Below are 23,904 nucleotides of genomic sequence, written 5' to 3'. Positions count from 1 at the left end.
TTTTATTTAAAGATATTGTTGTGCAATAAATGTGTTTATTAAAGAGTTATTAATAAATGGTTCAGGTTTTAATAAAAGTGAAGAAGAACTGGTTTGTTTTAAAAAAAACAGGGTCTTAAACACACAATCCAAATAAAAGATAAAAAGCTTGTTTAATACATAAATAAACTTAATCATAAAACAGACAGAACACACTTATTGCAAAGTTAAAAAGATACACTATCATTTTCCAACTTGGTGACCATCTGTTTTAAAATTTAGTTAAACCAGGATTAAATTCCTATTCGTTTAAGAATGGCTTAAAAAATGGACCATGGAATGTTTTACTTTACAAATATCTACAAAACAAATGAACATGACAGATCTGGGAGTCTTAGATTTGAAATACACACAGATATACAACAATGTATTTGCAGATGATCAGTAGATGGTATAATACTTATAGAGGTTCATCATTGAGATATCGTTCAAACATTGCATACGCTTCACGTGGTTTATCATGAGGCACCATATGTCCAGCACCCTGGTATGAAACATAATGGTAGTTTAGAATGTCATTTATCTATTTAAATGTGGTAGGGTTGTAGTTATTACATGGGAGTTTTAACATATACACCCATTCCCCTCTTACCAGTTACAAACAAATGTATCCTTGTAGGTGATTGTATTTTTGTCAACTTTTTCTGTTTGACAATTTAGACACACATTAGTGACCACTGGGTTGGGGTAATAAATAGCAGTATCACAGCTTACATACATCTTAACTTACCAGGACTGTAGCATAAGTCAACCTGTCATAAACTTTGTAGAAGCCAGCCACTTGTACTTGTCCATATTCATCTCTGGTTGTCCATTTACGCCTTGGAGTTTGTAACTGTAAATTAAACATACAAAGTTAACATACGACTGATTAAGCACAAGGTGTATAAAATATAATACCCTGTTATAACTACTATCGTTGTCTGTCGCGCAAAGATAACAATTTTACGTTGGGCAAGACACTTAACAGACATTGCTATAACCCAATGGTCACTAATTGGTTAAGTGGTCACTAAATGGGCCAACTCTGAACTAAATCTTATTGTCCCAATATGTTCCATGCCATACTGTAGGACCTCAACCAATTACTATAAAATTACGGAATCCCACACTATATAAACAAACTAACCTCTAAGCCAAGTCTATCCACAAACCACTCCCCACCTAAGTAGTTACAAGCCAAATCCACATCTCCAAAGAACAGAAGTATTTCAATATCTTCCTGAAAAAAACATTTGGTAATAGTTTACTTCTAATAGAGCAGTAAACATGGTGTATTTGGGCAAACTGGTGCGCCATGAGACTGGACCATTTGGTTATAGATCAGAGGATACAGGTTCGAAGCTTGACACTGTAACCGTTGGGCAAGAAAGTAATATAAACTGTGCCAAGTTGTTCGTCATGTAGAAAAAAAGCACCAACAAAGTGCAATATGTGGTTTATCTGGTGTTGCATTCATCTATATTCTACACATTATATACAAACTATCAACACAATATCCACCAAGGCATCAAGTATCATCTTTATTTGTGGTCCTGTGTCTTCAACTTGTTTGTAGTAGTTGTTGTGTACAACATCACTGAAACAGAGGGATTAAAAAACAAAAAGGATTGGTTCATATAATATAATGAATGTAAATTATTTATCCTTATGTGGCGGTGCAACGACAGTCGTTATAACACGGGTGTTCTGTTTAATACATCTAGTGCCAGTCTGGAAGTTACTGCGAATGTAACTTTGTGGTTGATTGTTTTTTCTGTATGAATGACACACTCATAATGGTAGCAGCGACAAGCATTGAACCTAAAACCTCTGGGTTAGAGGCAGGCGTGCTGTGTGCCATGGCGCCTTTAGCCATGTTATAGTTAATACGTTAGGCTTTGTCAAAAAACTAACTGTCATTGCCCCACCACATGAGGATAATTAAGTTAAACATTCACTCCACACCTGCATAATTGCCATGAGGTTGGTCGAACATGAATAGCTTCTTGTACATCAGCTCGGTTAAAATACTTGGTTATCATGGATGCATTTGAACATGGAGGAACTAATGATAATGGGCCCATGGATCGTGGTTTTGTCTGCAAGGTAAATAATAATTAATATATATACGGCAAAAATATCTTCTACTTATTTCCATGTTTAGTTGCCAGGGTCACAACTCCCATAAACATCAGCAATCATAAATTGCAACTTAATTGTAGTTCATTCACCATAAGCAGTCACGATGTGTAAAAAAAACACCTGTGTTATAACATAGTCAAATAAAGTTCTTCAGGTATATTTATTACTAACTACTTTCTGCTGACAACATTTATTTTCTGGTTGCCAGCTGGTTCATAATTCATTTATAAAACCTCCGCAATATTAAATTGTGACAGAAAAGCAGTCGTGATATATATAAGTGAAAACATGTCTAAAGTTGTCCCCCATGAGCGGATAAGTGACATTCAACTAATTTTGCACTTCTAAACAGTAGTGTGCCTATTGGCACTTAAGTTAGCACACCTGCAGCCTAGTGAAAAAATGACAGAAGATTTCATTCACAATTATAATACACCTGGCGGCAATACCATATACATAACTATATATTTACCATTTCAAGTACTGAGTCAAATCTCGACCTGGCTACATCTTCAAGCAAAGGTCTTGACTTGACTTTGAACATCTCTGCCTGTGGTTCACTCATACAAGGAGCGTATAAGTTGTAAATATTCAGCCCATCATTCCACACAGCATGCAGGGCCCATGTTAACTGTGTCAAAACAATGTAGCTATTAGTGGATATTAAGTTAACAAAACAGGCTTCTATATCTGGTGAGGTCCATACAGTAGAACCCTGGGTTTGGGCAACTCTTGTCCAAAGTCTTGGATTTCGGGAGTAATAAGTCAACTATGGTTTACCTTTAAACTATAAACAGTAGAGCCTTTGACTACTTTACTGTAAAACCTCCCTATATTGGACCCATTAATATCTGGGTTAGAGTATCTAATGGCCACACCATTTCTACAAAAATCTAAAGCTCTCAAAATCCTAACTTTTCCTGTAAGGGAACAAGAGGTGTTTGAAACAGAGCACCTGTGTTATAACGATTGTCCTCTGAATAAACAAAGAAATTTACTTTTTTACCCATCAGGCAAGTTCACAGGCATCATATAACTACAGCAAACCGAAACCCATTAAATCTACATATAAATGTATACCCATTGACGTGCTGCAGCACTTAAGAGTAAATACGTTACATTCATTCAGGGGCAATGTATAAAGATAAGTTAACTGAAACCCATTATATCTACTCTACATACGAACCTGCATCAAGCAATCAGTTTCAGTAAACCTTGTAAACATGCATTCGACTGTTGCAGTTTCACAGCAAACCCTCTTTAATTCTTCCCATTCTGTTTTATCAAACAAACCATGGTAGTAGCTGAAGTACATGATAGAAGCATGGTTGTATAAGAAATGCATGAGGCCATTGCCGATCAAGATACCCTGGGTGAAAGTTAAAGTAGGTGCTTCAGTCAAGAACTAATATTTTATAAAAATGGGTCCCAATATATGGACACCATTGCAGTTTAACTTTTCATTTTTATTATTATCAAAACAGGACTAAAGCCATGAACTAAAGCTCATTTACACAACGAGCTTTAGTAAAAAAATGGGTCCCAGTCAAGTGTATTTAGAGACCAATAAAGTATATCTTCAAACTTTGTTTAATTATTATTAAAAATCAATTATCAATACAAATGAGAAAATAAAATTTCAACCAATAGTTAATGAATCACCTTCCAATTTGTATCTGTCGTCAAAAACAAGTATGTACATAACAGTGATTGCGTTTACCTTCAGATTTGCAGCCATCCAGCTTTGTTGTTGTACAATAGCAGCAGCTAGTGTTGGTACATACACACCAGCGTAACTCTGTCCACTTAGATAAATATTCATCGTAGCAAATGTTGGGAACTTGATAAAGAAACTTTCCAAAGCGCGGATGTTCGTCTCAGCAGTCTGTTATGGTTGGAATGAATATCTTGTGCGTCAATGAATGTTAATTTTGGATAAGCTATTGGTGACCATAGGTTAAAATAGAGTTCATTAGAGCAATTACTGTTAGAGTTTTTACCAAGACTATAGACGCATAGACAAGGAATGAAACAGCCATTACAACACAGGTGTTTTGTTTTACACACCCAATAAAGTGCATAAATAACTTTGTATGTGATTATTTTTACAGGGGTTATTTTATTATATGGCTAACTATTTATATAACTTATGAGGGACCACTGGGTTAGAGCAAGTGTCATTGTGTTATTGCCAAAGATCACATAAACCCACAATGACGACAACATGAGCCTCAAAACCATTCTTTATTTAATGTGACCTTTGAACATCATTTATGGCCAACACCATTAATTTATTCACAAATTTTATTATTTCAGTTATGTGTTTTGATTTGCAAAAGTAGTAAAAAGCACCTAAAAACACAGACAAAAACAAGGACGAATGTAAACTCCCACTTACAATGTTGTCATTATATCTGCTTAGAGGATCAATATCGTATGAAAAGCCAACACCAGCAGGGGATTCAATGTACAATGTGTGGGCGAGTTGGTTCCACGAATATGGATTCCTCTCCAAGTTCCCAGTCTTCTCGTTGAACTAGAAAACAAAATATGTGCTAAAAATACTGTTAAACCGCCCACAATGGTACCAGCATCGAGCATCGAATCCAGTTACGGTGCGCGCGCTCCAACCACTGAGCCACAGCACTAACAAATAGGAATATTGACACAGATAAAAGGAATATATATATAGTAAGCCAGGGTAAGGAAAGCTATAGAACACTCTTTTCTATTCTATTTTTTCGTCCCATTTTGTAGTAAACAAAGAACATTAAAATAATTATGAATCCGTATTCTCACAACTCATTGTTAATTTTTTTAAACACGTTTAGGATATTTGGGTATTATGTGATAAATATGTCCCATCTTACCCCACAGTACTATATATAAAAAAAATGAGTATTGACAAACCTTGTACGGCCCATTCTCTATAAAAGCTCCGTCCAATGAGCTACACCCTGGTCCTCCGTTGAACCAAATCATTAACTTGTTTGACGATGAATCGACGCATTCGTTCAACCTTCCAAGCAAAAAAAACAAATAAAGTGAATTTCAATAAGAGTAAGCGTACTAGTTAAAGCATATACTTGAATTACATGGAAAATGTGCTTAAACGTAACTTTTTGGGTGAATATATATATACAGGGTGGGGAAAGACGGGACATATTTTCATTCCATTTCTCGTCCCATTTTGTAGTAAACAAAAAACTATAAAACCGTATCCTCACGACTCCCATAGACCATTGTTAATTGTTTAAAAAACGATCAGGATATTTAGATATTATGGGCCAAAAGTCCCGTCTTTCCCCACCCTACTGTATGTTTTTTTGTCACGGAAATAAATTGTAGGTATTGATTTGGTGAATTTAAATAAAATGGTAGAATTTTACATTCGATCATGCTGGATTTTTTGTAGTAAACCGTTCGGCGTCGTGACACAGTAAAAGTGCTTGCATCTGGATCAAATAGTGTATGCCTTTAGGCAAAACACTAAACGGCAAAAACTCCCAACCCGGTAGTTCCTTATGCGGCTCATCGGAAATTCCAAAAATCAGCCATAATTTAAAATAGAAAAACTCTCAGAACTCCTAGCGCGTCGCGACGTAATATTTAACTCATACAGAATACAATCGTTAACGCCTTATAAATATTTACAAGGTGTTAGGCCTACTATGGCCGACACTCCAGTTGCTCTTGTGTACACGCCGTAGGGCCTCACACAATAATACAATATATAGTAGGGTTGGGGAAGATGGGACACCTTTTCGTTTCATTTTCTCGTCTCTTTTGGTAGTAAACAAAGACCATTCAAAAAATATAAAACCGTATCCTCACGACTTCCTTACACTGTTTTTAAATGTTTAAAACACGATCAGGATATTTGGATATTACGTGCTAAAGGTGTCCCGTCTTCCCCCACAGTACTATAGCCATATCTACTGACCAGTAATGAAGCTTCTTCGTATCCGAGGCGTCCAGATAACCCGAGTACATATTAAACTCTGGTAGATTGGTTAACCCTGGAAGCTCGGTAATTAAGTCCGGGGTCGACCTCCAATTTTCCTGCTTGACCCGATCATGACCTTTGAACCCTGACGTTATCACGACACCCGGTGACGTGGACAAGAATACAAAACAGCAAAAAAAGCTCGTTAGAGAAATATGCATTTTCTATGCTTCCCATACACAAGTGTTTGACAAAATACAAAACGTTACATCCACAAAATCATTTTAATAATATGCAGCGCTGAATTTCATTCGAAATCAACCAGAACGCCTTCTGCAGTGGCGCCGATTGTTTCTATTAAAAGTCGAGCTGTGGATCTGCAGCGCGGTGGGGAGCGCGATTGCAGTTGGCCCCCGCGGAGTTCACTGTTTTCGCAGGACCGCGCAGCAAGCGTTCTTATATATATCATATAGTTAGAACGTAACAGCTATCACAAAAATAAAAAGCATTAGCGCCGCAAACTTAAGCCAAAGTTAGGTATATTTTCACTCAAACTAAACGTTTTGAATAATGTTATCGACCTGGCCTCACTACGTTTGTATTTGTGGGGTAAGATGGTTCATGTTTTCACTTCCATTTATCGTCCACTTTGGTAGTACACAAGAACATTAAGAAATATGGGGTAACATGGTAGTAAAGATAGAGTATCGTGGAGAAAGATAGGACACTTTTTTTCTGTTTTCTCGTCCCGTTTGGTAGTAAACAAAAAACACTCAAGGAAATATAAAACTGTAACTTCACAACTCCCATAGACCGTTGTTAATTGTTTAAAACACGATCAGGATATTTGGAACTTATGTGCTGAAGGTGTCCCATCTTCCCCACTCTACTATATCCAATCTTACCCGACAGCACTATTCAAACTGTGTGAAATTTAAAATAAACCATGTTTCGAGTACCTGTAGCCGGCGCAAGGAGTGGTCACTATGTTAAATTCTTTGTGAAATCCGATTTTAAAATCGATCATCGCGTACGTGGTGTGGAACTCAACACCCGGTAATTACCAGGTTGCTTTTAAAGATTTAGTTTCTTTGTTGGTATCACGAGAACTTCGCCAAAATTCTACGCTTGCGATGATAAATTTTGCCCAAGGCAATATTCGTAATCAGATGCGATAGCAGGCGATGATATATACACTTGGTATCGTAATACAAGACGTATAGATATGCCTCTGCCAGGTCAAAAGCAAAGGAAACTGTTCTTTACTATCTGTGTAGTATGTCTGCTGTATAGTTTGCACCTAACCTTCAGGACAGTAACTAGGACTGAGAGGTCGTGCAATGGACCTTATGCACTCGAAGCGAAATGGGCACGGGATATTTCAGCAATGGAAGAGTCAGTTAAAACATTACAGAATTCAATGGGCCGAAATTTGAAAGGAGGACGAAGGTCTTTTAAATTGCACGACGACCATGTAAAGCCGGAAACGGTTAAGACAGATTACTTTAGCTGCAACGACTTTTACAAGTTGCCTAACACAACTAAAGCAATCAAAGAAAACAGTAAAGGTAACAGGGGTATTTCATTCATGAAAGTACGGATTGATGACGTCACAATTCCGGTTGTATTCAAAGAGGCAAACAGGTAAATCGTTTCAGCAATAAATGCGGCAATGTAAAAATATGCGGGTCCATATACCGAGAACTTTATGAAATATCCCAGTGAAAACTCTTTTTTATTGGAAATTGTCTTTAAATATTACAAAGGTAAATGACGTATTCGGCTGTTTGTGACGGCATAGTACTACATGCGGGGTAAGATGGACACCGTTAGCACATAATATCCCATATTTCCGAATCACGTTTTAAATAATTAACAACGCTCTTTCAAAAACGTGAGGATATGTTTATATAATTCTGTGAATATCCTTTGTTTACGATATCAAACTAAACGATAAAAGAGAGTAAACGCAAGAACCATCTTACCCCAAGCTTTGAAAATACTGTGCCTGGTGGAAGCATGCTGAGTGCTGTAAATATGGGCTATATTGAATATACATATTCGTCCCATTAAAGGTTATGAACCTACTTTGGAAACCACTAATGCAATAATGCAGTGATATAAATCTGATCTTATCAATTAGAAGGTACATTGGGCGCATTTATTTACCAAAAGCAAGATTTTGTCAAAATGTTCAGACTAAATATATTCCACCACTTTTTATTAATGCATTATATTGTTAAGTAAGTTTGGTGCATTTACTATTAGTGCTGTTAAGGCTAATTAATTCTAAAAACCCATAAACATTTTTAATAAAACTTAAAACTGTAAATTACATTAACAGGTTTCTATAATTTACATACAAATTATAAAAGGGATAAAAAATGTGTGAAATATCATACATAGTTGGTTGGGGTAAGATATTCCATGTTTTATTCTTTTTTTTCGTCTCGTTTGGTATTAAACAAAGCATTACAGAATTATATATTCGTGTTCACACGACTCTAAATGAGCGTTGTTAATTTTTTGGAAACTTTTAGGAAATATGGGATATTATGTGCTAACGGTATCCATCTTACCCCACATTACTAAATGTTTCAAACCTCAAATAAAATTTTCCATCTTTTTTTCTTTAGAAACTTGCGCACTCTAGCGGACGAGTACAAATACCACACAGCGAAACGGGAAGTCCAATACCTGACTGGGTTGCGTGGATTGCCGGGAATTCCACGTTTGTTTGGCTCTTGCGTGCATGAGGAGTCTGTCAAGTAAGATGATGTTAAAATGTATCGGTGTTTAAAATATTTGTGTTGAAAAATATACTAAAATAATTATATGTTAAAAAATGTTAAAATAAATCTGTTAAAAAATGTAAAATATTTATGTGTTTAAAAATGTGTTTAAATATACGGTAGGGTGGGGGAGGTGAGACACCTTTTAACTTCATTTTCTCGTCTCGTTTAGTAGTAAACAAAGAACATTCAAAGAATCATAAAACTATATCCTCACTACTCCCATAGACTGTTGTTAATTTTTAAAAACACGATCAGGATATTTGTATATTATGTGCTAAAAGTGTCCCAACTTCCCCCACCCTAATATATCTGTTAAAATGTGTTTAGATATGCCTCTAAAGGTATGTGAAAATGTATTAGTGAAGTAAACGTAATCCTATAATATAGAAGTAGCTATATTTCATTGATTTAATTGCCCTTTGTCAATCCGCTAAACCTTGAATGAGTGAATGAATGAATGAATGAATGTAACTTACTTTATCCTCGCGTGGCCGGAAAACGACAGTCGTTATCACACGGGTTAAACACCTTGTAGCAGCTTTAAGTTACCATGTATGTTACTTTGTGGGTGATTATTATTTTATTTTATGTATGGCTGATAATTTAGACAACCCATTAGTCACCACTGGGTTGAAGCAATTGCCGTTAAGTGTCTTGCCCAAGGACACATACGCCCACAATGGAGCCTTGAACCCATTACCTCTGGGTTACAGGCAGGCGCGCTAACCACTATACCACGGCGCCGTTAAACCTTTAGATGAATGTGACATATTTATCCTCGCACGGAGGGGAAAACACGCGGTGTCTTTTTAATAAACCTCGTACCGCTAACGAGTTACTATGTGTACCTTTGTCGGTGATTGTATTTAGACTTTTATTTTTAGTTTATCTCTGACAATTTAGACTGGCGTGCACGGTGCAACCTGAGCACCTAAATGTGCCAGGGGTGCACCGGTACGAAAAGGTAGCCTATACAAGGGTGCATCACAAACTTGCTAAACTAACTAAGCAGATATTTTTTACAAAAACTTTTCATGAACCAGTGGCGTATATTTTAGGGTTTAGACAACCCGTAGAACTACTACTGTAATAACAAAGCTAAGGATTATTAGCATAATAGTATTAAGCCATTAATTGACAAGTTATGTAGGTACCTTGTGGAACGCATAGATGGCTACACAATATGCAACGATAATGGGACAACCCTCAACTGCTCGGAAGCCAAGTTTATAATGGAGAAGGTCGGGAGTTCCCCGGATCCGATACTGGCGTCGCTTACACTTGCTTACAGCACGGTTCGACTGTTTAAGTTATTAGGTGAGTTTAGAGAGGTTTATGTAAGCTTTATATAAGATATCAAATACAGAGTAAATGGTGTATATTCTATAAATTAGGTTAAGGTGCCATACGTGCCAAACATATTGATTACAGTATAGCCTACCGCGCAAAGTTGAGTATTCTATAAGATTAAGGTTCTACGGCTAGCAACATCAAAAGTTTCGAGATTTCGGGCAGACTAAAGGTGGCTGTACACAGTATCCGGCATGCGAATTCGCTTGCAAAGTCGTATGCAAACCCATTACCAAGTTCCGCATGCGGCAGCGAAAACAGACAAAACGGACGAATTCCGGATACTGTGTACAGCATCCACCTTTAGTTGATTGTCCAAACAAGTCGTTGTGGCATAAAAAGACAAAAGTGTAATGTCAAAATAATGCCAGCGTGACGTATAAACATGACGTCACGTGATCAAATAAAAAAATTGCAGAAGAGCGCCACCTGCTGTTCGAAGATGTGTCAGGAGTGAATTTAATGGTCACGTGGGATTGGGAACTTATCCTGGTTGATGCTGATTCCTTGGTTTTCTATAACGAATCGAGGTGAAGCTAAACTCTATTTTTTGCCCCATTTGGTATAGTAAACAAAGAACATTCAAAACATCATAAAACCGCATCCTCACGACTTCCGTAGACTATTGTTAAGTGTTTAAAACACGATCAGGTTATTTGGATATCATGTCCAAAAGTGTCCCGTCTTACCCCACCCTTCTAAATAGGAAATTATATTATATTGTGGTAGATAAATAATGAGTTGCATTGATTCTTTATTAGGTTGGGGTAAGATAGTTCATATGTACATTTTTATGGTCTCATATGGTAGTATGCAAAGAATATACCGTCTCCATCAATATATTCGAATATTTATCACCGCGTCGCATCCGCATGGGGGCGATATTTTACCTTTTTTTAAATTTATAACTTGCTACGCTAGACGAATGTTTTCTTGAGCAAGACATTTAACAGCAGTTGCTCCAAACCAGTGGTCACTGATGTCCAAATTGTTGGCCCTATACAGAAAAAATCCCTTAAAAGTAATCCCCCACAAAGTTATATGCGAGGTAACGCAAGGATAAATAAGTGACATTGATTGATTCATTTATTTTTCGTCCAATTTATTTGACGTTGTATTTTGTTTTTACCGCAACTAAATATCCTGATCGTGTTTTAGACAATTAACAACGGTTTATGGAAGTCGTGAGGATACGGTTTTGTAGTTCTATTTAATGTTCTTTACTACCAAAAGCCAAGGGGAAACAGAATAAAAACTTTTCCCAACTTTCCTCACCCTACTATATCTGTAGCGTGTTTAAACGACTGTTGTTGATTCTTCTCTCAGTTTTTAAATATGATCTTGGCGATCGTTTTTGAAGAGGTAAATAAAACATACGTTTTTATGTTTCAGAATGTTCTCGAAAATCTACTGCGAGTATAACGACCAGTGCCCAGGACCGTCAGGCAATTTGTGGATATTTAACTCCCTAAACTCAAGAATATACGAGACATGTAGGGACTTGAGGGGAATATGTTTAGATAACCGGTGTCGTGGGTTCGACGTTGGACTGCATGCGTGTGGAATAGCCGAGTGGTATCTATGCAAACTATCCAGGTATAATGTAGAGTTTGGGGTAAAATTGTACAAGTAGTCTGGGGTAAGATGGTACGTGTAGTCTGGGGTAAGATGATACGTGTAGTTTGGGGTAAAATGGCACGTGTAGTTTGGGGTAAGATAGCATGTGTAGTTTGGGGTGACATGGTGCACCCGGACAGGGGTAAGGTTAATTATGTTTTCATTCTCATGCATTGTCCCATTTGGTTTCACATAAAAAATATTTACGGAAATTTATCACCGTATTCTCACGATTATAAAATACACTTTTTGATAAATTGATAAAACACGTTAAGGGAATGTAGGATATTAGGTGCTAACAGTGTCCATCGTGCGCGGTATAAATCGTTAAATTTCTTCAATAGAGCCTCCCCTTTACATAAATTATAAATCTTTTCGCAACTTCATTTTTTTAATTTTGTAGATTCTTGGTAAAATACAGCCACATGCAAAACTCTTACAACGAGATATGTTCGTGTTTAAGACAACCCGATCCTGACAATAGATGTTCTTTTTCACATGCAAGCAATCGATTAAAGAAGTTATTACAAGCTTATATATCTATGCAATAAAATCGACACTTTATATTATGTTACTTCTGCTACCAGCATATAGTAAATATTCTATCAGCAGCTTATCTGGTATGAAAAAAAAACGTAGTGTATCTCTGAAGTCTTTCCGGTTGGCGGACGAAACGTTGGACATATACTACGTTTTTACACCAGATGAGCCGTTGAAAGATTGTTTATTGGTTCTTATTTACTCCAGCATCACTGCGTATTCTGCTACTATTGACAGAATAAGAAATGACCATGTAATCGAGGAAATGTCGACGTTTTGCTAAGACTGAAAATTGTTGCAATTTTTCCGTGGAAAAATTGTGTTTTTTTAAAAAAAAGTCATTTTCTTAGAGGTTCTTAAGCAATTAAATTAAAATAATTTTTAAAAAAGTCATTTTTTATAGGTTCTTAAACAATTAAATTAAAATAATTATTGTCGGTAAAATTTTTGTAACGAAAATCCTTATATAGTAGGATGGGGGAAGATGGGACACCTTTTCATTCTATTTTCTCGTACATTTTGGTAGTAAACAAAGAACATTCAAAGAGTTATAAAACCTTGTCCTCGCGACTTTCATAGGCCGTTTATTGTTTAAAACACGATCAGGATATTTATATATTTTGTGCTAAAGGTGTCCCGTCTTCCCCCACCCCACTATATTCTATTTGCACAGCATGTGATTATATCGAATAAATGTCGTGTTTGATCGGTGGCTGTTTATGTGGAATTCAAAATAGAATTGCCGTGTGCAGAGGAACGCTTGTTTAGAAAGAGAACAAAAACTAAAATAATTTTAGGTGAACGATACATTTGAATGAACCGGCCATTTACTTTGAAATAATTTAGCAAATGGAATATAGTTTATTACAGCGAAAAGCCGAATTAAAAATATCATTTGTACACGGACACGTTTGAAATACAAATTAGACCTAAAAAGTTAAATAAATCGACCATAAAAAAACGAATAAAAATATCTTCCATGTTTTCATGAGGTTCGACATTTCGTCACGAACCCAGCCCTTCCCGTTTCGTCTTACCAGTGAGCTCGATACAAGCTTACATAGTGACGTATTTAATCCCTTTTACCACGTGACAGCTACACACCTTATCCCGGTTGCTTCTTACATCCTGCTTGCTCTATATGTGATGTAATGTTAAGAACGAGCACCGAACTAAGTAGATCGTTCAATTATTAAAGCGGTCCCCGTCTCTACTTCGTTGTAGTATCTATCCTCCAACGACAGAAATAATCGCCTCCCCTTTAACTAACTCAACACGAAACGTTGTGAAAACAAAATCATATCTTAAGATCTGCTGCCACAAGTAAAGAAAAAGTTTTTTAAAAAATTATATTTTTATTAAATAAATAGTTTACAAAATAAACTGCAAGACACCGTTTTAGCCTTTTTACTAACTAATGAAATGTAATATAGTTGAAATGTGACCGTTACACCCATTATACAAATATCTCATGTTAGGATATTTAATTATTACAAAAATATTGTTCTAATTGGAAAAAAGACGGCATGTTAAACAAAAGAATTTTGCAGATTTTAGTTATGTTAAAAAAATTGATCCGTTTTTTCCTCGTGTGCCATATTGCCCCATACGACCTCATTCCCAGTGTGCCATCTTACCCCAACCTACTATATTTTCACATCACATTTTGTATGTTTTCAGTTGACCCAGTTGTTAGGGGTGAAGTGTAATTTGGCTACAGTGGGTTAATCGAGCATCGCGTACAAAAGAAAGGGAAAATTCGTGGCATCTTTTTCGCGTTTCGTGAAGTCGCCGTTAGCGTCGCATCGATTCGGAACAACCGCATGCGGAGTTAACGTCGAAATTTGCGCTCGCCTCCCGCTTATGAATAATGCAAACGCTTCTATGAAGTGCCTGCAGCACAAGATGGAGAGATAACATGGAACGCGAAAAACGGGGGGTAGGTTTAGAGACATTGCAAGTCTGTCCCACACTAATCCGTTTTTCTGCATTAGGGGCACCGGACACGGGTAATAAAAAGGTTCCGACTGTACAAAGTCGATATATTGACGGAGGGCTATTACGTACAAGTGCGATCGAAATCAAATGGGATCTATGGCTGCAATTTTGATTAGAATTAATGGCACGGAAAAGTTGACTTTATAACTTTTCTGTGAAAAAAAAGATAATTAAATATGACGCCATTGTATATTAGATAAGCGTACTACTTTACGGAAGATTGTCAGCAGGTATTTTCAGTATAGCAGCCGTTGTTTCTATTTGAGAAAAATCGTATATTTTTAGCAGCCAGGCAGGCGTGTGTGTTATTGATTGTACATTCATGATAAGACGGCAGCATTCTTATAAAGCGACTGTTTTTATAAAAATACGACTATTTATGTTTATAAATATCCGACAACGAATAGTTATAACCGTATAAAAACGACTGTTTTTGTATTTTATTTACAATAGAACTGGAACGTATTGTAGCGTATATAACTTCTAATAAACTGCAGCGAAAGTGGATTTCTGACAAAGACAGTCGACCGACTCAGCCATGTTGTAAAAGGTGAGATTTGTTGTTACTTTTCAAGATTTAGCGCAGTCTCATTTTTTTTACAAAAAAAAATTGTTATTACAAACTTTTCAACACAGTTTCGACCCAACTAACGGGTATGGAAGTAGCTATGGCGGGTATAGATGGAAGCTTCTCTTTCCACGCATTGAGACGAGCCAAAAGCGACAGGTTTGGGTATACATCAAACATACTTTATATTTTTAACAACTTAGTGTTTTTAAACTTGTTTAACGATTGTTATTGTGTTTCAAATTAACCTTCTCCTCGTTGCCGGATAAATCATATAATATTCGCTATATCGTTTGGGCGGACGCATAACATGCACATTATGTTAGGCATGTTTAGAACCAAACAAGCCCTTTTAATGAGCATACTCCGGTATACATCCCAGTTACCCTGCGTGTAGGGCTGCTGTGAGATATCGCTTATACCAGCGTTTCTTACACTGGGGTAAATTTACCCCTGCGGGTAAGTCTCTTGTCTTTAAAGGGTAAATAAGCTACCAATCGAAATCCACATCGGTTGGCGGGACAGAAAAAAAATGTATCATTTGTAGTATTTTACCAGACGTTGAACTCGTTGCCAAAAAGCATGCGCATTAGTCGTAGCCTATTAAATATAACTGATGTAATTAATTGTTTTCGCTTTTTTATAAATGAGCACCATATTAAATATTGGAGGTAAATCTGATAAGCAACTTTGTTAAAAGGATAAAGCATACAAAAAAGTTTAAGAACCACTGGCTTATACAGTACTGTGGGGTAAGATGGGATAGTCTTAGCACATAATTTTCAAATATTCTGATCGTATTTTGAACAATTAACAACGGTATTTTACATTGGAGAGGATACTGTTATATAATTCTGTAATAATTATCATTTGCTTGCTACTAAATGGGACGAGAAATAAGATGAAAACATGTCCCATCTTCCCCCATCCTAGTATAAATATTATTGAAACTTTACAAAGCCCAATTATTTTAAAGAAATAGAAATCATTAAAAATATAACTAAAATGCCGCCTATTCAGATGTCGTTTAATTTCACGTATAACTGTCGCAAACGAAAACACAAGCAATAAAGCTAAGCGTTTTAAATAAAGTAGAATGGGGAAGATAGGACCTACTTTGATTTTCTCCTCCCATTTGGTAGTAAACCAAAAAAATCAAAGATTTATAAAACCGTATCCTCACAACTCCCATAGACCGTTGTTAATTGTTTAAAACACAACTAGGGTATTTGGATATTATATGTGCTAAATGTGTCCCGTCTTCCCCCGCCCTACTAAATTACTATTTAATCAATTTTCATATAACCAGCGCCAGCGGTAAAACTCAATATTTTTTTTAAGTTTACCTAAACAGCGTTTTGGTAGTTGCGGGACACTTTAAATCCAGATTGCAATAAATTGAATTGCTTGTTATCTAAATTAACTTATAGTTCCCGAAGCTCTAGTCTTACAAATCCAGGGCTGCTACATGTCCATTAACTACCTTCTATTCATGTATTTATTGCAATTGTTTTAATGCTCATGAACAAAAGAAACGGTAAATGAATGAAATGCTCGCCGTGGGAATCGTTTAACTTTGTCGTTTTATGAAGATTCTCCTTTGGGTATGTTACTCAAATCAACGTCAATGCTAGACAACATTAAAATGATAACATGCACTGCCAGGGTATTGAAAGTTCAATCTATTTACATTAAGGTCTGTATAAGACGACAGACAGGGTTGGAGAAGCTATCAGAATGATTTACTGCAGTGTTGTGCGACTTGACCGACAGCTAGCGTATCAACATGTATATATATATGGCTATATGACAGATATATTTATACCGCATAGCGTTTATATCAATGCATGGTCCAAGCATTATAGTCCTACAAACAACATATTAGCCTATGTGTAACAATATGGAAGAAAATTCACAGTTTTAAGTTTTTGACAAAAAAGCAACTTATTCCAGACAGAATAAATATTGTCCGAAATATAAATTTACATATGAGTATAGTGATTTTATACATTTGTGTAGAACAGGTATATTGAATGCAGCAGCTTTGTACATCAGTAAGAAAAAAAAAACGTTTTAGCGTTGCTTTAAAAAACCAGCAAACCAAGTTATTTTAATGCAGGTCGGTAGGTAGTAAGGTAGGGAAAGACGGGACACTTTAGCACATATTGTCCAAATATTCTGATCGTGTTTTAAACAATTAACAACGGTTTATGTGAGTCGTGAGGATACGGTTTTATAGTTCTGTTTTGTTTACTAACAAATGGGACGAGAAAATAGATTGAAAATATGTCCCATCTTACCCCACCCTACCATATAAACAATCGTCTATCTCCACTATCAACCTTTGTGAGTAGTGTGGGTGTCAACATTCATTATGAGGTTTTTAGTTTTAGACCTAAACTAGTGGAAAAGCCCCTTTATGGCATTCCACCATAGAATACAACAGAATAATTGCTCCTTGTTCGAGAAAACGTCATTAAGGTGTTTAAGTTAAGCTTTTTATGGGATTATGCATAAAAATTGCTTTGTACTAAAAACACAGCAAACCAAGCTAATTTTACGCAAATGCGTCAAAAAAAACGTACAGAATCGAAACCCCGAAAGAATATAGTTGGCAATATAATGCAGAAACCCCAACTAAAAGTTGTTATGTCTTCGTATGCATCACATGTTTACAGGTTTTTGTATTAAGTTTAAAATGGTTGGTTGCTGCATGTCCTATATTATATTAAATTAGATAACAAACCATTTTAGTCAAAACCTGTTAACTTATACATATTAACAAATATTTAACTAAAATTTGTAGAATTTTCTTGACCCGACATTGTATTAAAATACAAAGTAAACAAAGCTATTTGTAGGCTTTACTTGAAAAACTTTTAAAAGATTTATTTTAAGCTTCAATTTATGATATTACTTGCTCAATAGCTAACGTTACAGCTCAGTAAATCAGGTCATTTATAAAATAATATTAACAGCTTAGGTATTGCATTATAATACACTAAACCAAGTTATAAGACTGTGGGGTAAGATGGGATACCGAAGCAGCAACCATTCCCATATTTCCAGAGGATACGGTTACATTTCTAATCGCGAGGATACAGATACAAAATTCTTTGATTATTCTTTGTTTATTACCAATTGAGACTAAAATAGAATGAAAACATGTCCCACATTACACCAACCTACAATTATATCTTTGTATGCAAATAACTTTCAAGGGTCTTAGTTTTGTTTAAATTTGTGAGCCTGCCTAGCATTGCATTGGAATACAAAAGGATGGAACCACGGCTCATAGAGCTAAGGTACTTGTTTTCGCTGCATCATAAATATTAATGCGGACAACGCATGTGCCATGAAGTGAAACAACCCATCTTTCATATTCTTATATGGCAGTTTGACGATATTCGTTAAGTTAAAAATATTTTCTGAAATTTTAGTTTAATTTTAGACTGTATGCGTTAAAGTTATTGGGTTATTAAAATTTAAAGTATATACTGTGGGAGAAGATGGGACACTTTTAGCACACAATATCCAAATATCTTGATCGAGTTTTAAACAATTAACAACGGTCAACGTAAGTCGTGACTTTACGGTTTAATAATGTTTTTTGTTTACTACCAAATGGGACGAGAAAATAGAATGAAAAGGTGTCCCATCTTCTCCCACCATATTATATTCCTTTTTTACGATTGTCCTATATTTTAAATTTAGGTTAATTTTTAGTTTAATTTGTAAAATACTTAACGTTCGATCGATATTTTTTACACAGTTTTCGTTTATGTGTTCATTATGGGCGTGTTTGTTTCTTGCGTTGTTTGAGCGGAGCCACGCGCGCGTCTAAAATATTAAAAGGTCTTCACAAAATTCTACTTTAACGAGCCCAGCTAAGTGATGTTCGGTTTAAAACGTTTCATTATCATCGAGTATTCGGTGCGGAACACTCACAAGATCACATTTGTGGAGCAGTGGCCATCAATTATTAAGCAAATAATAGTGACAGCGCGCCACCCAACGGTAGATTAATATTTCACATCACTAAACTCGCTTAAATTTCGCATGTTACAACAACGCTTGCTTTTCGTGGGCCACGTTAAGTCTCGATCACTCTTTGAATAATGCATCACCTCGTACTCAGTACAGAACACATCGTCTCCCACCTAACAGCGTTTTATTTCTTTTACAGAAATGTGGGCGTGTCCCGCCCCCCATCCAACCACCACGCAGAAGGGACCGCTACCCTGCTTATTCCTTCACCCAAATCTTGTAAACTAAGCGAATCTTGTAGGAACAGCGGACGAAGTACTCCTGTGTCGTCACAAAGTAAGTTCTCAAAATCCTTAACAATATTACAACTATATCACATTTCATTATTAAGTTACAATACCACTGACTGTACAATGAAATTTCGTTATGTTTTGTAGTTTCTTTTGTAAAATATTTATTTACTTATTTCCAAATAAGCATTTGACTTAGAAACAAAGTTCTTTAAACTGTTTGCCATAAAAAGTGTTTATTGGCGTTCTAATATATTACTAATTAACTACTTTACAGAATGTATTACGTAAAATATATAAAATATAAGTAAGAAGGGGGAAGATGGGACACCTTAAGCACATAATATCCAAATATCCTGATCGTGTTTTTAACAATTAGGTCTATGGGAGTCGTGAGGATACGGTTTTATAATTCTTTGAATGTTCTTTGTTTACTTCCAAATGGGACAAGAAAATAGAATGGAAAGGTGTCCCATCTTCCCCCATCCTACTCTATATATAATTATAAGTTTCCAAATACACCCAAAATTGCACTTTTATTGCATATCATGCTAAAATGTATTTCTGGCAGTTCATACTTAAAACACATGCTAAAATAACCGCTGTGTTTTGCAATATCAAATATATGCTTAACCTAACTTACAAATGTAGGCGGCGAATTGTTAAAATTGCGGAACAGTTTTAAAGGCATAGCAGCGACTCAAAAAGGGGTTATGTCAGCGCGTAGAAAGTGTGTGCATTCTATTTATAGCTCGCATCTCTTTGTTTGAAGCCGTTTAAACGCGTGCATTATTCATAACTGACAGCGCATGCGCAGTTGCGTTGCAAGGGCAACAATGCAGCGAACATGCAACGTTCGCTACGTCGATGCTTTGCGGTCACAAACCCCACAAAAGACAGATTTCGTTTTTCTCGAAACCGACGACCCCACACTAAATAGGCGCTCATATAAACAACAGTGCAGTTAGTCAAGCAAGAAATCTGTACTAACTTTGTATGTATTGACCGCCGTAACAGGGAACGAGTGTCGCGCCTTAATCACCATAACAACTTGAATAAGACGTCATTTACGTTAGGCTTGTACCGCTAGGTACCAGTAGAGCGCATGTCAATTTCACGCCGTTTTTCACGTACAAGTAAACACAACGCATCTATGTAGGTAATACTGTTTTTAATATTTACAACATTTACAAGAAAATACAGTAGATTAGGTCAAGATTGCCCACTTTTCATGCTCTTATATTGTCCCATTAGTTAGCATATTATACAATCATACATATACGGCTTGCGTTGCTAATTGTTAAAAACACAATCAAAACATGGGATATTATGTGCCAACGGAACTCATCTTACCCAACAACACTATTTTACGAACTATTGAACGGCTACCGAGGCAATTAACACCTGCAACACCATATAACATATATACACAACTATGTATTATTCAATGCATAAACTTTACTTCGTAATTTAAAGATAAAAACAAAATTGCCCCGTTTACCTAAAAGCATTTGTCGCATATGTTGTTAAGCCTGGTGGAGACGCATGAATTATTTAACTTTATTACAACTGACATAGCATTTGGGAAAAGCATTGGAAAGCAACAATATATCTTACCTGATGTATCTGTATAGTTGGGTTAATGCATCCATATTCAGGCGATTCTAAAAAGCCTCGTTCTTTTGGTAAATCATAATAACAACATCATGAACAACCTATAAAGTAGGGTGGGGGAAGATGGGACAACTTTTGATTCTATTTTCTCGTCGCATTTGATAGTAAACAAAGAACATTTAAAGAATTATAAAACCCTATCTTTACGACTCCTATAGACCGTTGTTGAATGTTTAAAACAAGGTCAGGATACTTGGATATTATGTGCTAACGGTGTCCCATCTTTCCCCATCCTACTGTACTAACTTTAGCCAATATAAGATAGCACAGGTTTTCATTCTCTTTCACCGTTAAATTTGGTAGTAAACAAAAAATATTACAGAATTACACGACCGTATTAATTATTCAAAACGCAATTCAGAATTAGATTCAGGTGCTAACGGTATTCTATCTTCCTCATAAGAGTATATACCTTGACATGCACACTAACTGTGCACAGACCAACTGTTAACAATACAGCAGCACATCCAGCGCAGAACTAAAGCGCTGATTGCGAACGAAATTCCATTTTTACGTTGATTACTTAATAAGACGCAGCCGCCGCTTTTATTAATCAATGTTTAATTGATCAATGATTAATTGATCAATGATTAATTGATCAATGATTAATTGATCAATGATTAATTGATCAATGATTAATTCGAATAATTTAAGTCGAATCATTCACCTTGCGGGGATGAAGCAACTGCTGGCAAATTAGCCAGTATATCCACGGATGTAACTTTGTAGTTGATCCAATTTGTGTTTATTTCTATTTATGTAAGGTTGACAATTTGGACATTTTGTTATTGAACAATTGGGCGACAGTTTACGTTAAGTGTCTTGCCCAAGGACACACACACCTACAGCAATGGTAGCAACATTAAACTTGGTATTTTAAGGTTAAGATACAAGCGCTAGAACTACTGTACCAATTCATTTACTTTTGTAGGTTGGGGAAAATGGGACACCATTTCATTGTGTTTTATCATCTCATTTAGTAGTAAACAAAGAACATTCAAAGATTTATATAACCGTATCCTCACTCCCATTAACTGTTGTTAATTCTTCAAAACACCATCAGGATATTTGGATATAAAGTGCCAGCACCAACAGCGAATACATAAATAACCACCCCTTTTTATATTACAGACGGCTGCGCCATCAGTTCTGAAAGAATCACAATCAACGTATCAGGTTTGAAGTACGAAACTCAAGACAAAACGTTGAAAACTTTTCCTGAAACTTTACTCGGCGACCAAAACCAACGAATACAACATTTCGATCCGATCAGAAACGAATATTTTTTCGATAGAAACCGTCCTTCCTTTGACGCAATACTTTACTACTACCAGGTTAGTAGGAAGATTTATAACCAGTGTGTAAACCTTTTTGCGCCAATTAATTATTAGGCAAAAATTCTTAGGAAAGGTTAAAACCCCTACCGTTTAAAATAATAGTTCCTTGGGGTAAGATGGGATACATTTAGAACATAATATCTCATATTTACCTATCGTGTTTTAACAACGCTATTTTAGAGTCGTAAGGATACGGTTGTATGATTCTGTAAATATTCTTTATTTACTACCAAATAGTACGCGAAAAAATAAAGAAAACGTTGACCACTTTTACCCCGACCGGCCATACATTTCGAAACACGTTGTGTGTCTCATATTTGTCAAAGGGGTTGCAACATTCACCATATGTATTCTTTACAGAGCGGAGGGCGTTTAAGACGACCTGTTAACGTCCCCATCGATATTTTTACGGAAGAAATAAAGTTTTACCAACTCGGCGCAACAGCGTTGGGTAAATTTAAAGAAGACGAAGGATACATCAAGGAAAAGATTAAACCTCTACCGAAAAGTGATTTCCAAAAAGATGTTTGGCTGTTATTCGAGTAAGTTTAAATCTAGGAAGACTATAAGGGTTGTCGGTTTGTTTCTAATAAATAAAGGGGTTTGTTTTGTATTTTTGGTCACGGGAAAAGTCTAGAAAAGACCACGCTTGTTGATAAAACAGAAATACAAAACTTATTCTATAAAGGCGATATCATAACACCATGATCCCCTCGATTTTTTCAATTAATTTGATCTCGATATCGGATTTTCCGAGATTAAAAATGATATTGTGTCCATCGGTAACGGAGTATTTACGACTAAATACAATTTCAAAATAGAGTGCCGCAAACTTTAAACTTGTTATGCCTAAATAATGTGAACAGGTAAAATCATTTTTAAACCAAACCTGTTTCCTAAAGTTTTTTGATGGATGACGCACAAAAACTATTTAGATCATGTATGGGGTAAAACGGGAAAAACCCTAAACACGTTTCCTTGCATTCAAAAAAACAAACATATTTTAAATAGCAAACAATACACATAGATACAACATATTGATTAACCTTAATAAGCGGAGATCGTTAACGGATACGTGTTAATCTTGTTGGATAAATTTTAATCCTACAACTTATCGACAAACGCAAGCGACGAAAGACACTTCCAGAATAAATACTTTGAACTTAAAGTGAACCACTGGAAATGGACTGACTTGGTATAACAGTGTGTAGGTGTAGCGACCACGCCTTTTTCGACCAAATAAACGTAAATATGTTAGGGTGGGGCAAGGTGGGACACCTTTAGGACAAACTATCTAAAAATCATGATCGTGTTTTAAACAAATAACAACGGTCTATGGAAGCCGTGAGGATATGGTTTTATAATTCTTTAAATGTTCTTTGTTTACCAACAAATGGGATGAGAATGAATGAATGTGAACGAATGTAACTTACTTTATCCTCGCGTGGCCGGAAAACGACAGTCGTTATAACACGGGTGTGCACCTCGCGCCAGCTTACGAGTTACCAAGTATGTTATTTTGTGGGTAATTATATTTTGGGGATTTTTTTTTCATTTTTATGTATGGCTGATAATTTGGACAACCCATTAGTGACCACTGGGTTGGAGCAATTGCCGTTAAGTGTCTTGCTNCAAGGAC

General features: G+C 36.0%; 3 protein-coding genes across 7 annotated transcripts in view; 2 read left to right on the top strand and 1 right to left on the bottom strand.

Moving 5' to 3' along the window:
- Positions 1-18: 18 nt before the first annotated feature.
- LOC100183589 (lysosomal protective protein) lies at positions 19-6,384 on the bottom strand. 2 transcript variants are annotated; one of them, XM_002128682.3, is made up of 11 exons: positions 6,107-6,384; positions 5,074-5,182; positions 4,562-4,699; positions 3,884-4,048; positions 3,350-3,532; positions 2,636-2,794; positions 1,987-2,120; positions 1,543-1,618; positions 1,169-1,261; positions 770-874; positions 19-523 (listed from the first exon to the last, which is right to left on the bottom strand). In XM_002128682.3, exons 1-11 carry the CDS (start codon positions 6,328-6,330, stop codon positions 440-442), a joined length of 1,470 nt encoding a protein of 489 aa, XP_002128718.1. In that variant the 5' UTR covers positions 6,331-6,384; the 3' UTR covers positions 19-439. The 2 variants fall into 2 exon arrangements, with proteins under 2 accessions (XP_002128718.1, XP_026692626.1); XM_026836825.1 differs by lacking the exons at positions 5,074-5,182; positions 6,107-6,384 and adding an exon at positions 4,752-4,772.
- Positions 6,385-6,853: 469 nt separating this feature from the next.
- LOC100181146 lies at positions 6,854-13,117 on the top strand. Its single transcript, XM_009861866.3, has 6 exons — positions 6,854-7,753; positions 8,746-8,877; positions 10,055-10,221; positions 10,673-10,784; positions 11,647-11,850; positions 12,275-13,117. Exons 1-6 carry the CDS (start codon positions 7,335-7,337, stop codon positions 12,420-12,422), a joined length of 1,182 nt encoding a protein of 393 aa, XP_009860168.2. The 5' UTR covers positions 6,854-7,334; the 3' UTR covers positions 12,423-13,117.
- A 1,602-nt stretch (positions 13,118-14,719) lies between these two features.
- LOC100178775 (potassium voltage-gated channel subfamily A member 2-like) overlaps positions 14,720-23,904 on the top strand; it is an 11,646-nt gene continuing 2,461 nt past the window's right edge. The window contains exons 1-5 of one of the 4 annotated variants that reach the window (XM_026836820.1): positions 14,720-14,959; positions 15,046-15,136; positions 19,164-19,300; positions 22,060-22,262; positions 22,626-22,807. In XM_026836820.1, the coding sequence (XP_026692621.1) occupies positions 15,066-15,136; positions 19,164-19,300; positions 22,060-22,262; positions 22,626-22,807 (593 nt within the window). In that variant the 5' untranslated portion in view covers positions 14,720-14,959; positions 15,046-15,065. Of the gene's footprint in view, positions 15,143-17,789; positions 18,283-19,163; positions 19,301-22,059; positions 22,263-22,625; positions 22,808-23,904 lie in introns of those variants that run through there. The other 3 variants (XM_026836819.1, XM_009861865.3, XM_026836821.1) reach the window with 3 other exon arrangements.

The sequence above is a fragment of the Ciona intestinalis genome, chromosome 11 (assembly GCF_000224145.3).
Source record: "Ciona intestinalis chromosome 11, KH, whole genome shotgun sequence".
In the NCBI taxonomy this organism is placed as follows: Eukaryota; Metazoa; Chordata; class Ascidiacea; order Phlebobranchia; family Cionidae; genus Ciona; species Ciona intestinalis.
This window is presented reverse-complemented; position numbering and strand designations above follow the sequence as displayed.

Excerpts from the sequence above, each read along its gene's own strand:
- LOC100181146 (XM_009861866.3), top strand. The coding sequence starts at position 7,335 with ATGCCTCTGCCAGGTCAAAAGCAAAGGAAACTGTTCTTTACTATCTGT. Across the intron at positions 10,785-11,646 it reads GTTTTCTATAACGAATCGAG|AATGTTCTCGAAAATCTACT; the intron begins GTGAAGCTAAAC and ends TTTATGTTTCAG. Across the intron at positions 11,851-12,274 it reads TATCTATGCAAACTATCCAG|ATTCTTGGTAAAATACAGCC; the intron begins GTATAATGTAGA and ends TTAATTTTGTAG.
- LOC100183589 (XM_002128682.3), bottom strand. The coding sequence starts at position 6,330 with ATGCATATTTCTCTAACGAGCTTTTTTTGCTGTTTTGTATTCTTGTCC. Across the intron at positions 1,262-1,542 it reads AGATGATACTTGATGCCTTG|GAAGATATTGAAATACTTCT; the intron begins GTGGATATTGTG and ends TGTTTTTTTCAG. Across the intron at positions 875-1,168 it reads TGGATAGACTTGGCTTAGAG|TTACAAACTCCAAGGCGTAA; the intron begins GTTAGTTTGTTT and ends TTTAATTTACAG.